The sequence below is a fragment of the Eumetopias jubatus genome, unplaced genomic scaffold (assembly GCF_037043125.1).
Source record: "Eumetopias jubatus isolate StellerSeaLion01/CBP00866 unplaced genomic scaffold, mEumJub1_p1.0 scaffold_7, whole genome shotgun sequence".
NCBI classification, from domain to species: Eukaryota; Metazoa; Chordata; class Mammalia; order Carnivora; family Otariidae; genus Eumetopias; species Eumetopias jubatus.
Genome location: NW_028274813.1, coordinates 8,530,252 through 8,544,984, shown reverse-complemented (window position 1 = coordinate 8,544,984; position 14,733 = coordinate 8,530,252). Strand labels below are relative to the sequence as shown.

At 42.7% G+C, this 14,733-nt stretch overlaps 1 protein-coding gene across 4 annotated transcripts in view; it reads left to right on the top strand.

The window, feature by feature from the left end:
- The window catches only part of AK7 (adenylate kinase 7), a 64,225-nt gene that overhangs the window by 22,172 nt on the left and 27,320 nt on the right, over nucleotides 1-14,733 (top strand). For all 4 annotated transcript variants that reach the window (XM_028101134.1, XM_028101148.1, XM_028101141.1 and 1 more), the window contains exons 5-8: nucleotides 1,318-1,428; nucleotides 11,764-11,844; nucleotides 13,806-13,894; nucleotides 14,625-14,715. In XM_028101134.1, coding sequence (XP_027956935.1) covers nucleotides 1,318-1,428; nucleotides 11,764-11,844; nucleotides 13,806-13,894; nucleotides 14,625-14,715 — 372 coding nt within the window. The remainder of the gene's footprint in view (nucleotides 1-1,317; nucleotides 1,429-11,763; nucleotides 11,845-13,805; nucleotides 13,895-14,624; nucleotides 14,716-14,733) is intronic.

Here is a 14,733-nt window from a genome sequence, read left to right as displayed (position 1 = left end):
TAGCTCTATGCCCAGGAAATCAGCGTGGTCCAGGCTCTGGCACAGAGAGAAGTCTGCTAGGAGACCTCTGAAGGGCTCATCCCTACTTGGAAGATGCAACCTTCTTCCCTCTGGGGATATTGTCAACTCTGGACTTGACACTTATACATGGAATGCTCTTAGTAACATAAGGTTGATTTGAGGGGAAAGGGCAATGTGGAAAAAAGAAAAACCATTGGCACCTGGGTGGCTCAGTCGTTAAGCATCTGCCTTGGGCTCAGGACATGATCCCAGGGTCCTGGGATCAAGCCCCGCATCGGGCTCCCTGCTCGGCGGGGGGTCAGCTTCTCCCTCTCCCACTCCCCCTGCTTGTGTTCCCTCTCTCGCTGTGTCCCTCTCTGTCAAATAAATAAATAAAATCTTAAAAAAAAACCCCACAAGTTAGATTAAAATATGAAACCATATATGTTGCAAGAACTATTAAGAAATGGGTTTTAAAAAAAAAGAAAATGGGTTATTTTATTTACCCAAAGGATACAAACATAGTGATTCAAAGGGGCACCTGCACCCCAATGTTTAGAGCCGCAATGTCCACAATAGCCAAACTATGGAAAGAGCCCAGATGTCCATCAACAGATGAACGGATAAAGAAGATGTGGTAATACATATACAATGGAATATTACTCAGCCATCAGAAAGAATGAGATCTTACCATTTGCAATGGCGTGGATAGAACTGAGGGTATTATGCTAAGCGAAATAAGTCAATCAGAGAAAGAATTATCACATGATTTCACTCATATGTGGAAGTTAAGAAACGAAACAGGGTCATAGGGGAAGGGATGGAAAAATAAAATAAGACAAAATCAGAGCGGGAGACAAACCATGAGACTCTTAACTCTAGGAAACTGAGGGTTTGGGGTGGGGGGGAGATGGGGGGTGGGGTGGGGGAGAACTGGGAGGACGGCACGTGATGCAATGAGCACGGGGCGGTGCATGCAACGGATGAATCCCTAAACTCTACCTCTGAAACTATAATACACTATATGGTAATTAATCGAATTTAAATAAAATAAAAAAATTTTTAAAGAAATGGGTTATTTAATGTCTTTAAAAGAAAGACATTTAAATTTTTTATTTTGCTTAAAGTAAGTATAAATGATAACATTTGGCTAGCTAAAACATTTTCAAGGGAGTTGAATCACTGGAAAAGTAAGCAGTAGCTTTTCCGATGCTTCATTTGAGCTCTCCGGAACACAGTCGAGGCAGCATTTGGGGCTTGGGCGTTTTATGTAGCTCCAAGCTTTATGTCTCAGGTCTGGCTTTCTGTCTTTCATAGGATGATTCTGAGATTCCATTTACTGAAGAGGATTATCGAAGAAGAAAACACCATCCAAATTTTCTGGACCACATAAATGCCGAAAAGATGGTTCTCAAATGTGGAAAAAAGGTAAGTCTGGAGTAGTAAAGCGTCTAGAGTGAGAGAGGTCCTTTCTGAGGCAGCTCTCAGTGCGTATGGCCAGGGCTGGGCCGTTGCGCGCGTATCTCAACTCCTTACACGTCTCCGTGTCTAGTGTCCCCACGCCCACAGATCTCTGAGCTTCAGGCTCACCCCAGGATGTGCTGTCCGGTGTTGGCCCAGCCCCCTAAGTTGACAGCCTTGTGTTAGGTCCCCAGGAGAGCTCAAGCCCTCACCCACTAAGGTGTGGGTCCAAAGAGTCCCTTAGCCCAGAAGAGGCAAATAACTCAGAGTCAGAGTGGGGAGGAGGGGGAGCTGCTTTTCCCCTTTTTTCCAGAATCTCCCTCACCTGTTTCTTATAGCGGAAAAGTGCATATTAACCTTACCTTACAGATCTAGAGAAGAGGCCTTCCAGAAGTTAAATAACTAGCTCAAGGTCACATAACTAGGATTTGCTGAGCACCATCCTGAGCACTTCTTGGCCCTGTCTGAGCCACTCCGTACAACGGTGTCATATACGTACATAATTATCCCCATTTCACAGATGGGGGCGCTGTGGGAAAGAGGTGCCAAGTGGTAGAGCTGTGGTTCAGCCTCAGATCCATCAGACCACAGAGACGGCGGGATTTATTTTTATTTTATTTTTTTCTTGATTCCAGAGCTCCATCATTCACAGGCAAGGTCCAGATCAACCTGTTACTAAGATATACCTCCAGCTGAGAAACTCTTGTAAAAAACAGCTTCTTAGCCCTTGGCTGCAGCAGAATTTATCGTTTTGATACATAGATATTGTAAAACCATTGTATTTCCCATCTTTTGTCAGAATAGATGATAGGAATGCCCTGGTGATGAATGAGTTTACTAAGAATTATTGAGGGTTTGCTCACTAAGTGCCAGGCCCTGTGCTAAATGCTTTACTCATGGTAGTTCATGTAATCCTCGTGTATCTCCTAGATAACCCTCAAAATTCTGTGAATCAAGGACTATTATCATCATCCTCATTTAACTTACGTAGAACTTATGTAGAACCCCCAAACCTCTAAAGGTTCCATGCACCACGTTTTTCCCATGAGCAGAGAACCCACAGTAGTGATATGTAATCATGGCTCTAAGGTGACACCTAGTGGTCTCAGAGGATATTGTGATAGGAACGTTGTCTCCTATTTTTAAATGACACAAAAACAATTTTTTTTTTAACTCTGTCAATACAAACACTGCAAGTATAAAATATTTAAAGGAAATAACACTGGGATTCGGAGTTCTAGACCCTTTTCTACCCATTAATTTATGACCTTTGCTAACTCATTAAAGTTTTGGAGTTAAATGAATAAAGGCACTAGACTAGAAAGGTCTAAATTTCTTCCAATTCCAAATCTTGTGAGTATATTATTTTATTAAGCATTGAGCATTGCCCCAGATAGAGAATCCATGATTTCTTGAACATTTATGTTCAATTATCTAGATGATCAAACACACAAATAATTTATGTGATAGTCTAGATGATCAAACACACACAAATAATTTATGTGATAGTCTAAAGTGGAGAAATCTTACCATTTTAATGTTTTCTTATAAAAACATTAAATTTGTCTCATGCTCTAAATAATACAAATCAAAACTTTATTTTAAAAATACATTATTCTGGGGGCATCTGGGTGGCTCAGTCAGTCAAATCCTTTATCTCAGCTCAGGTCTTGATCTCAGGGTTTTTAGTTCAAGCCCCAAATTGGTGGGGTGTTTGGCTTTAGAATCAAGGTAATGCTGGCTTCGTAGAATGAGTTTAGAAGTTTTCCTTTCATTTCTAATTTTTGGAACAGTTTGAGAAGAATTAATATTATCTCTTCTTTAAATGTTTGGTAAAATTCCCCTAGGAAGCCATCTGGCCCTAGACTTTTGTTTGTTCAAGGGAGATTTTTGATTACTGATTCAATTTCTTTGCTGGTTATGGGTCTGTTCAAATTTTCTATTTCTTCCTGTTTCAGTTTTGGTAGTTTGCATGTTTCTAGGAATTTATCCATTTCTTCCAGATTGCCCAGTTTGTTGGCATATAATTTTTCGTAATATTCTCTTATAAATGTATTTCCGTGATGCTGGTTGTGATCTCTCCTCTTTCATTCATGCTTTTATTTGTTTGCGACCTTTATCTTTTCTTCTTGATAAGTCTGGCTGGGGGTTATCAATTTTATTAATTCTTTCAAAGAACAAGCTCTTAGTTTCATTGATCTGTTCTACTAGTTTTGTTTCTGTATCATTTATTTCTGCTCTAGTTTTTATTATTTCCCTTTTTATGCTGACTTTAGGCTTTATTTGCAGTTCCTTTTCTAGCTCCTTTAGGTGTAAGGTTAGGTTGTGTATTTGAGACTTTTTTTTTCCTTTTTGAGATAGGCCTGTATTGCTATATACTTCCCTCTTAGGACTGCCTTTGCTACATTCCAAAGATTTTGGACCATTGTGTTTTCATTTTCATTTGCTTCCATGTATTTTTTTTTATTTCTTTTTTAATTTCCTGGTTAACCCATTCATTCTTTAGTAGGATGTTCTTTAACCTCCATGTATTTGTGCTCTTTCCAAATTTATTCTTGTGGTTGACTTCAGATTTCATAGCCTCGTGGTCTGAAAATATGCATGGTATGATCTAAATCTTTTCATACTGGTTGAGGGCTGATTTGTGGCCCAGTATGTGATCTATTCTGGAGAATGTTCCATGTGCACTCAAAAAGAATGTGTATTCTGTTGCTTTAGGATGAAATGCTCTGACTATATCTGTTAAGTCCACCTGGTCCAGTGTATCATTCAATGCCATTGTTTCCTTGTTGATTTTCTGCTTACATGATCTGTCCATTGCTATAAGTAGGATGTTAAAGACCCCTACTATTATGGTATGATTATCAATTAGTTTCTTTGTTTGTTATTAATTGATTTATGTATTTGGCTGCTCTCAAGTTGGGGGCATAAATATTTACGATTGTTAGATCTTCTTGTTGGATAGACCCCTTAGTTATGACATAGTGTCCTTCTTCATCTCTTGTTACAGTCTTTGGTTTAAAAATCTAATTTGTCTGTCATGGAACACTACATCAAAAACTAATGATGTACTGTATGGCAACTAACAACATAATTAAAAAAAAGAAAGTAAAAAAATAAAAATAAATAAAATCTAGTTTGTCTGATATAAGTATGACTCCTCAGGCTTTCTTTTGATGTCCATTAACATGATAGATGGTTTTCCACCCCTCACTTTCAATCTGGATGTGTCTTTAGGTCCAAAACGTGTTTCTTATAAACAGCATATAGATGGGTCTTGGGGTTTTTTTAATCCATTTTGACACCCTGTGCCTTTGGTTAGAGCATTTAGTCCGTTTATAGTTAGAGTAATTATTGATAGATAAGCATTGACTGCCATTGTATTACCTGTAACGTCGCTGTTTCTGGAGATTTTTCTCTGTTCCTTTCTTTGTTGCTTTTTGTCTTTCTCTTCCACTCAAAAGATCCCTTTAATATTTCTTGCAGGGCTGGTTTAGTGGTCATGAACTCCTTTAGTTTTTGTTTGTCTGGGAAATTCCTTATCTCTCCTTCTATTCTGAATGACAGGCTTGCTGGATAAAGTATTCTTGGCTGAATATTCTTCTCCTTCAGCACGTTGAATATATCCTTCCACTCCCTTCTGGCCTGCCAAGTTTCTGCAGAGAGATCTACTGCTAACCTGATTTGTCTTCCCTTGTAGGTTAGGGATTTCTTTCTTCCTTTCTTTTTTTTTTTTTTTTTTTAGGGATTTCTTTTCCCTCGCTGCTTTCAAGATTCCTTCCTTTAAAGATTGATTAAATGGTTGATTGATTTAAGAGAGCGAGAACACAGAAGGAGAGGGAGAAGCAGACTCCCCGCTGAGCAAGGAGCCCAATGCGGGGACCCTGGGAACATGACCTGAGCCAAAGGCAGACACTTAATGACTGAGCCACCCAGGTGCCCCAGGATTCTTTCCTTACCTCTATATCTTGCAGACTTTACTAGGATATGTCTTGGTGTTGGCCAGCTTTTGTTGAATGTGATGGGAGTTCTCTGTGCCTCCTGGATTTAGATGTCTGTGTCCTTCCTCAGACTAGGGAAGTTTTCAGCTATAATTTGCTCAAACAAACCTTCTGCCCTCTTTTCTCTCTTCATCTTCTGGAACTCCTATGATACAAATGTTATTACACTTTATGCAGTTGCTGAGTTCCCTAAGTCTACATTCATGATCCAATACTTTTCTTTCCCTCTTCTTCTCAGCTTCATTACTTTCCATACATTTTATCTTCCGTATCACTGATTCATTCCTCGACTTCTTCCATCCTTGTTGTCATTGCATCCAGTCGGTTTTGCATCTTTTTTTTTTTTAAGATTTTATTTATTTATTTATTTGACAGAGAGAGAAGAGAGAGAGAGCACAAGCAGGGGGAGTGGCAGGCAGAGGGACAGGGAGAAGCAGGAGCAGGGAGCCCAATGCAGGGTTCGATCCCAGGACCCTGGGATCATGACCTGAGCTGAAGGTAGACGCTTAACCGACTGAGCCACCCAGGCGCCCCTCGGTTTTGCATCTTGGTTACAGCATTTTTTTTTTTTTTTACCTGACTAGTTTTTAGTTCTTTTATCTCTGCAGTGTCTTCTATGCTTTTCTCAAGCCCAGCTAGTATCCTTATAATTGTTATTTTCAATTCTGGCTCAGGCATATTACTTATATCTATTTTGATTAGATCCCTGGCCATGACCTCTTCATTTCCTTTCTTTTGGGGTGAATTCCTCTGTCTTGTCATTTTGTCTAGGTCACTGTTAGAGTGTGTGAGTGTGTGTGTGTGTGTGTGTGTGTGTGTGTGTGTGTGTTAGGAAACCCTGTTATATTTCCTGCTCCTGAGAGTAATGGCTATATTAAGAAGAGGTCCTATACTATCCAGGGCCTGGTGCTTCAGCAAGTGTTTCAGGACGTGCACTTTGTTGTTGTGTTTTTGCTGCTCCTTCCCTCTATAGTCAGTCCTCTGAAGAGTTTCTCCTGCAGTGGGGAGTGTTTGGACCTTGTCCACAGTGTGGTAAGTTTTAACTAGGTGTGTTTTGGTTTGCTTGTTAAGAGGCTAGATCCTATTTTCCATAGAGCTGAATCTTTGCAGCACTCTATGATCAGTAAACTTGGTGTGAGCAAGGGGTTTGTGCTGGTCCTCTCAGGAAGTGGCCTGCTGCACTGGTCCTCAGGCTGACTTGCCCTAGTAAAGATGCACCTGCAGGGTGCAGGGGGTGGGGCTTGGCTTAATTGGCTCCAGCCTCCACGGGGGGCACTGCATTGCTCAATGGAGTCTGTCCATGCAGAGGAGAAAAATGGCATCACCCCTCTCTCTCATCCCAAATAGCAGAGTTCCCACCCACCACTGTTCAGGAAGCCCCCATGAAAGAACGAACCATCTCCCCTCTTGTGTCCCTAGCTTCCATCGGATCCCTGCCTTCACCCTGTCTGTGTCCAAGCTGTCTGCCTGCTAGGCAGCACCATACTCCTGTGTTTTATCTCAGGTACACAGCTGGGTTTCAAAACTCCAAATCTTAGGCACCTGGTGCACATGCACCTGTGCTGATCCTCTGGAGGGTCTCCCCGCATTGTTGTCAGTGCTGGTTTGTCCCAGAAAAGCAGTCAACACAACCGTGCAGCAGTTTGGGGTTTATAGTAAAGTGCAGCAAAAAGCCAGCACCAAGGTATACTGCCCTCAGCAGGTGTCTCTGTTCCTATGCTAATGAACAAGGAGGCACACTGGTGCCTGCCAGCTCTTTTGTCCCTGGAGAGGCTGTACCACCACTACCATTCCCAAATGCACTCCAAGAAGGGGAACACTGTCTCCCAGTGTGACCCAGGGGATCCTCAGACCACACTGCCCACTCCCTCCTTCCATGCAGGAGTACTGCTATGCCTACCAGGTTCCACCCAGCAGTAGTGCAGACTTCTAAAACTTCAGACTTTGGGCTCCAATGCTTGTAAAAACTTGCTGTCATCAGTCACTCTAGTTTTCCCAGTCAGTGGTTTTGGGGAAGTGTTTCTCTTGTGCAATCCCCTGCAAGCTGCTTTCTCTGTTTCTCTCTCTCTCCTCTCTCCGAGATCAAGGCTCCCTCCTTTCTGCAGCACCCATGATTCTTTTCTCCCTGGAATCATATCTCTGCACCTCCTACCTGCCATAATGTGGCTTCTTTTGTCTCTCTAGTTCCGCAGTTTGTTCTCTCAGCATTCAGATCGAGTTCTTGGGTGTCTGGAAGGATTAGATATTTATCCAGCTGTGTTGGAGGGATGTGGCAAGCATAGGGTCCCCTTATGCCAGCTTAACTCCTCCTCTAGTGTCATCTTTTTTTGTTCATTTTTCACTGAATTGCTTTTTGGTCAGAGGATGTGGTCTGGGCAGTGGCGATGCTGTAGTTTTTGGTGAGATGCTTTGCTACATAGTACACGGCCAGTGTTGTTTTTATTTTAAATTCCATACGGACTTGAGAAACCTGTGCCTTTCAAACCTGCAATAGGCCAGAGCCAGAATTGAAAATAACAATTATAAGGATACTAGCTGGGCTTGAGAAAAGCATAGAAGACACTGCAAAGATAAAAGAACTAAAAACTAGTCAGGTAAAAAAAAAAAAAAAATGCTGTAACCAAGATGTAAAACTGAGGGGCACCTGGGTGGCTCAGTCGATTAAGCATCTGCCTTCAGTTTCCATATATGTCTACTTAGGTCAAGTTTCTTAATGGTGTTTTGCATATCTTACTAGTTTGGGGTCTCCTGAATCTATCAATTACTAGGGAGGGGTATACTAAAAAATCTCCCACTATGGAGTAAATGTATCCATATCTCCTTGAAATTAAGTTAGATCTTTGCCTTGCTCATTTCAAGGCATAGTCCTGTAACCCCTTCACAGTGTTAGACATTGTTGGAATGAAACTATAAAATCATTTTTTTCTTAATAACTGGGAGCAGGACAATATTTCTAGCCAAGTCCGCAGCTTTCCAGACCATTCTCAGGTATTAATGGAGTCTTTTTAGTTCTTACAAAGGCTCAGACAGGTTGAATACTAAAGTCATGAGTCTATCATTTGATTTTCAGCTTCTCTCCGGCCTCTCAGCCTGACTCAGCCTCACATGAATGCAGGAGGGAAGGAGGCTAAGACGTGATCAACTCTCCTCCTTTCTCCACCTTAGTCAGCCCCCTTCTCTCCTGTTCTCTGTTCCTTGCTCTACCCCCTGCCTATTTTTTTTTTAAGATTTTATCTATTTATTTGTCAGAGAGAGAGAGAGAGAGCACAAGCAGGGGGAGTGGGAGGCAGAGGGAGAAACAGGCTCCCTGCTGAGCAAGGAGCCTAGTGCAGGACTCCATCCCAGGACCCTGGGATCATGACCTGAGCCAAAGGCAGACACTTAACCAAATGAGCCACCCAGACACCCCCCCCGACCTGCCTATTCTTTATCATCATCATTATCACTGTCCTGATCATCTTGTTTTTTCCCTTTGTTTCCCATTTCTTAATTTTTTCATCATTGTAACCACATTTATTTCAGAATCTCTACTAATTTATTTTCTGAAGGCAATGCAAGTCTGATTTCACTCATGGTGGATTGTTCCCTCATAAGTTTTATAATTTTGGTTTGTGAGCTCATCTTTAGTAAGGTCTTTTAGTACAAAGTTTCTATTAGTAAGCATATTTTCTTGTGATTTCTGGAATTCCAGTTGTAAAGATAATCCTGTAATTTGGCATGGATTTTTAAAAATAGCATCTCTTTAAATTGTCAACCATCCATTTCTTCATAACTCATCACCCCTAAAAACCTCATGTAAAAGAATTCTCAGGGAAAAGTGGGCAAAATGCACTTTGTATCAAAGTGTAAAGTGTATCTTCCAAAAGTGCTGCTATAAAAGTCTCAAGTATATTCAGGGATCTGATGCCTTCAAGATTCATGATGGTCAGTGTGAAATGGGAATTCACAATGAGAATATGCCTTATGGTTTGTAATTGGCTTGACAGTCAATGCTGTGCGCTCAAACCAGCACCCATCTGCTACAGTGAGGTCACCACCCTTGCCCCAGCTGTTGTCCTTTTACTGGGGTTTTAAAGGACAGTGGAGGTCCCCGGGGTGGGGGGAGGTACAGGGAGCTTTGATTTGCCTCTCTGAAGTGCCCCAAGAGTCTCACTGCCTGAAATGCTTTTTATGTTAATTTTTGGTTCTGGAATCCCTACATCAAGCAGGTAATTTATATGTGAAAGACAAACTATCGAGAAGTACAAGGTCAAGGTTAAATTTCTCAAGGGAGCCTTGGCTAGATTTGACACAATTCCTTGTCACCTTCTTCTGCCACAGGTTGGAGTTTTTCCAGTTCACCCTTTTGTTGTGGATGAACACTTCGTATTGCAGCCCAACTCCTGACTTCACCAGATCGAGTGTTTGTCTCCTCTACCTACATGGATTTCAAAACCTATGCACCTAGATCATGAGACCCTCAACTTCCCAGGGCGCCCACACTGTCCACCCTTCATCACTCTTGTTTTCACTTCTATTTTTGGCCCCTAAGGATAGCTATTATGTCCTTGAGAATTCTGCCATCCTCGAAGGATACTATTGGCATTTTATATGGCATTCCTAGGTATTTGCACTAGGAGGTTTTAGATTTTTTTAATCCCCCATGGATTACCTGGAGCAGAGGAGAGACTCATTTTCCTGATAAAGGTTCCCAGTTTCAAAATGTGTGCTCATGCACTCTGGGAGGGGTTTCCCATGACACCAAGTAATTCTTGGGCACCTGCTGGGCATCCTATATTTCAACTCAATTCTGCCACTATCTTCCTAGAAGTAGCATCAGATCTCACAGGTTTAGGGCTCATTCCTACAAGACTGCCCCCCACTTCCAACACCAGTTGTGTTGTGGGGTCGTTGAGCACAACTGTCAAGAAAGAATTCCTGAGATATTGTATGGTATAACTTAGTAAGTTTATTTAAGTAGCACGGGACAGGACCTGTGGGCAGAAAGGGCTGAACTTTTGCTGTATGAAGCTGGTGGTTATATGCTTAGTGTTCAAGGGGGGAGGGGACGTGCAGGGGGTATAAGATCATAAATGTTTCTTTGAATTTCTACTTGTAAAACTACTTTTGTAAGATTTCTCTGGTCCTTATCATTCAGTTCCATATTAACCATCAGTGAAATATACAGGCAGTCATGAGACCCTTTAAGAATGTAGCAACCAGGGGGCATGAGTGGCTCAGTTGATTAAGCTCTTAGCTCAGGTCTTGATCTCAGGGTTATAAGTTCAAGCCCCACGTTGGGCTCCATGTTGGGCATGGAGCTTACTTAAAAAAAAAAAAAAAAAAAAGAGTGTAGCAACCAGTACATATTTGATTCTTACCAAAACTATGCAGGCTAGGTTAGCTTCCTGGGCTAAAGGTGGACATTTTTCTGTTTCTATCCCTCATCAGTGGCAAGCCCAGGCTATCATCTGTGCTTCTGACCAACTCTTATAGGTTGGAGGTTCCAGTGACCCCTCCCACCTCCCCAAGCCTTGGGTTTGATTAGTTTGCTAAGGGTGGCTCACGGAATTCAGAGAAACATTTTACTTACTAGATTACCAGTTTCTAATAAAAGAATATAACTCAGGAATAGCCAGATGGAAAAGATGCACAGGGCAAGGTTTGGGGAAAAGCATGGAGCTTCTCCGCTCTCCCCAAATCTCCCCTGGTTCACCAACCCAGAAGCTCTCCAAACCTTCTCCTTTTGGGTTTTTATGGAGGCTTCATCATGTTTGAGACAATCATTGATCATTGGTGATTGAACTTGATCTCCATATCCCCGGAGATGGCAGGGGAGCTGGAAGTTGGCAATCAACCCACATCTTCAGGTTGGATCCCAAAGTCACCTGATTAACATAACAAAAGACACCTTTGTCACTCTGTTTGCTTGGAAATTCCCATAGTTCTGAGAACTCATGCCAGATATGGAGATGAAGACCAAATATATATTTCTTATTGTGAATCACAATATCCCACCTTATATTGTGGCTCATTACTAACAACTCCCTGTGTATGTCCACCTCCCCTACTGCATAAGTAAAGATCATCATGGAAGGACCCATCTTTATATGTTCCCTTTCCTGTAGGTGCCAGCATAGTACATGCAGGTGTGAAGTCTTCACAGATAATTATCCCTGGCTTTCATTCAATTAAAAGTCCAAATAAATTTTAATAGTGGTTAGAGGCATTCATGTAGGACTCATTTTAACCACTAAAATAATCTGGTTTGGTATGATTAATAATACTACATTTAGCTTTTCCCCTCTCCTTTATCTAATAGGCCAAAAAATTTGCAACTTACGTGGTTGCTGCTGGACTTCAGTATGGAGTAGAAGGAGGCATCTTACATTATTTTTTTAAGGTATGACTTTTAGTGACTATGAGATAAGAACCAAATTAACCAGTACACATAAAGGATTTCAGATGTTGTAAATTATATGGAGGGGCGCCTGGGTGGCTCAGCCGGTTAAGCGGCTGCCTTCGGCTCAGGTCATGATCCCAGGGTCCTGGGATGGAGCCCCGCATCGGGCTCCCTGCTCGGCGGAGAGCCTGCTTCTCCCTCTCCCTCTGTCTGCCACTCTGCCTACTTGTGCTCTCTATCTCTGTTAAATAAATAAATAAAAATCTTTAAAAAAAAAAAAGAAAATTATATGGAAAGCAACAAAACAGAAAGAAAGCCAGCAGTAGGGTTGGGAGGTTGTATCTTGAATATGATGATCAGGGAAGGCCTTTCCTATGATATGACACTTGAGCAGAAAGTGACAAGGGAGCTGGCTACTTTGCTTTCTGGGGGAAAGTCAATAGGAATTGTAAGTGCAAAGACCTAAGGCAGAAAGGTGCAGACTGTGTTAAGGAACAGCAAATAGACAAGTATAGCCAAAGTATAGGAGAGTGGTAGGCAATGAAGTCCATTTGTCCTTGTCTATTCTCAGCTGCTCCTCACCTACCTGACCACTGAATCTTGGCTTTCTCAGGTTTCTGCCCAGATCTTCTTGCCTTTTTATTTTTAAGATTTATTTATTTATTTGAGAGAGAGAGAGCACCAGTGGGAGGGGCAGAGGGAGAGGGAGAGAGAGAATCTCAAGCAGACTCCGCCCTCAGTGCGGAGGCCAACACAGGGCTCCATCTCACGACACTGAGATGATGAGTTGAAACCAAGAGTCTGGACGCTTAACTGACTTTGCCACCCAGGCGCCCCGCCCCCTGTCTTCTCTGTCTACACTCTTTTCTTGGGTTGGTCTGTCCATTCCCATGACTGGGTGCCAATGACTCTCAAATATCATTCTCCAGCAGGGCTCGCTCCTGAGTCCTAGCTTTGTGAATCTGGCTGCCTATTCAGCACCTCGACTTTGAATGTTTCACAAACCCAAACTCTACCTACAGTCACCCCCAACCTCCAGGACCCCATCTCAGAAAATGGGACCTTCTTCTATCCAGCTGCACCAACCAGCATCCAACTCCTTGCTCTTTCTCATCCGCCACAAAATCTCCCAGTAATAATAGAGCCAACCTCCTCAGTATCTCCTTCTCTCCAACCCCACTCCCCCAACAGCCCCCCCCACAAGCTAAAGGACATCTCTTGTCCACACAACTTGCCTGGCCTCCACCTCCCCATTTAGACTCTTACTTTACATCATTCCTTCACGAGGCAACAAAAGCAAATCTAATGATGTCACTTCCCTGCTTAAAACCCTTCAATGGTTTCCCAAAGCCCAAAATATCTTACAAGGTCCTGCGGTCTGCTGTGGCCCCCACCCCTACCTCTTTCACTCTTAAAAAGCAATTTAAAATAATCTAGTACCTGACAGCTAATAAACACTATCCAGATTGTCTTTTTCTTTACTGAAATACTTAAATGCAGGGAAAAGACAAGGGTTTGGACTCTGAAGATCAGGGTTCAAATCCAGGCTCCGCGACTCATCAGATGCTTTATCTACTAAGCATTTCATCTTTGAACTGATAACAATTACTCCAGCCCATGGGAGTAATTTTAGACTTTCATTCTCATTTTTTTGTGTGTGAGAATGGAAGGTGTCATGTATGTGAAAGCTTTTCCCTTCTGTGTAGACACCATGCCAATGACGACTGAAGACAGCCCACGAGATTGTAGATTTCCTGAAAAGTATTTCAGCCTGAGGTTAGTTTCTCTTAATAGGCTTTGATCACCAACTAAATCTCATCAGAGCTGATTTTCAAAACATCCCCTTTAGGCGATGACATCATCAGACAGCTGGGTCTTTTGGATGCCCCAGACTATGGCTGTGTGTGAGCTGTAATAGTTACATACAACTAGTGGAAAATACGCTTTTGCTTTTCTTTCAGAACGCTTGGTTGGGTGAGGTCCCTGCATTACCTGTGTTTGGAGATGGAACAAATGTAATTCCAGCAATTCATGTCCTTGACCTAGCAGGGTAAGTGTTCTCCTAGAGCTAGGACTTACCCGGAAGTAATTGACTAATGTGTTTGTGCTTAAGCAAACACTTAGTGAGCGCTCGCCAAGCGCTATAGACCCTTACATGTGTCACTGTATTCGTTCTTCACAACAACCCTGTGCACAAGGTCTACTTATTATCTCTGTTTTGTATCTGGCGGCATAGTGTCCACCATCTAAAAGTGCCAGGAAAGCCCATAGCACAGTCTTCATCCAAAGGTAGGCTCTCCGAAATGTCGGGAGTCATGATTCACCAGGGGTAGGAAATCGTAGTCCCCGTACTGCTTCTTACTGACCAGTGGTTCCCCTAAGAGAGCCACGGCTTCTCCCAATCTGTGTCTGACTCTGTGAATGCCCCTCCCCAAAGCACTGTTGAGAGACTCACAGGAGCGCCAGGTGAGCGGACTTCACTAACTAAAGTCCTGCCCCGGGGGTCAGGTGCGCTTTGCAACGCACTGGGCGAAGCTGGAGCTGAATGGATCGGCCTTGGAGTCCTGGCCTTTCCACTTTCCCCAGTGGCTCTTCAGCCTGAGATGCGTTCCTTGACCATCCCAGCTTCCCTGTGTGTAGAGATCATCGTCCCACGCTGACCATGTTGGAAATGAAGTGAGATACTGCCTGGCTCCCAGGGGCGGTGGTCGGTGGACTCTCCTTTGACTCCATCTCTTTTGCTTTCTCCCCTGGTGGTGGTTTTTCCTGGTGGGCTGCAGAGTGATACAAAACATCATAGACCACGTGCCAAAGCTTCATTACCTGGTTGCAGTGGACGAGTCTGTTCATACCCTGGAAGACTTGGTCAAGGTACAGCTGTTCCATCCC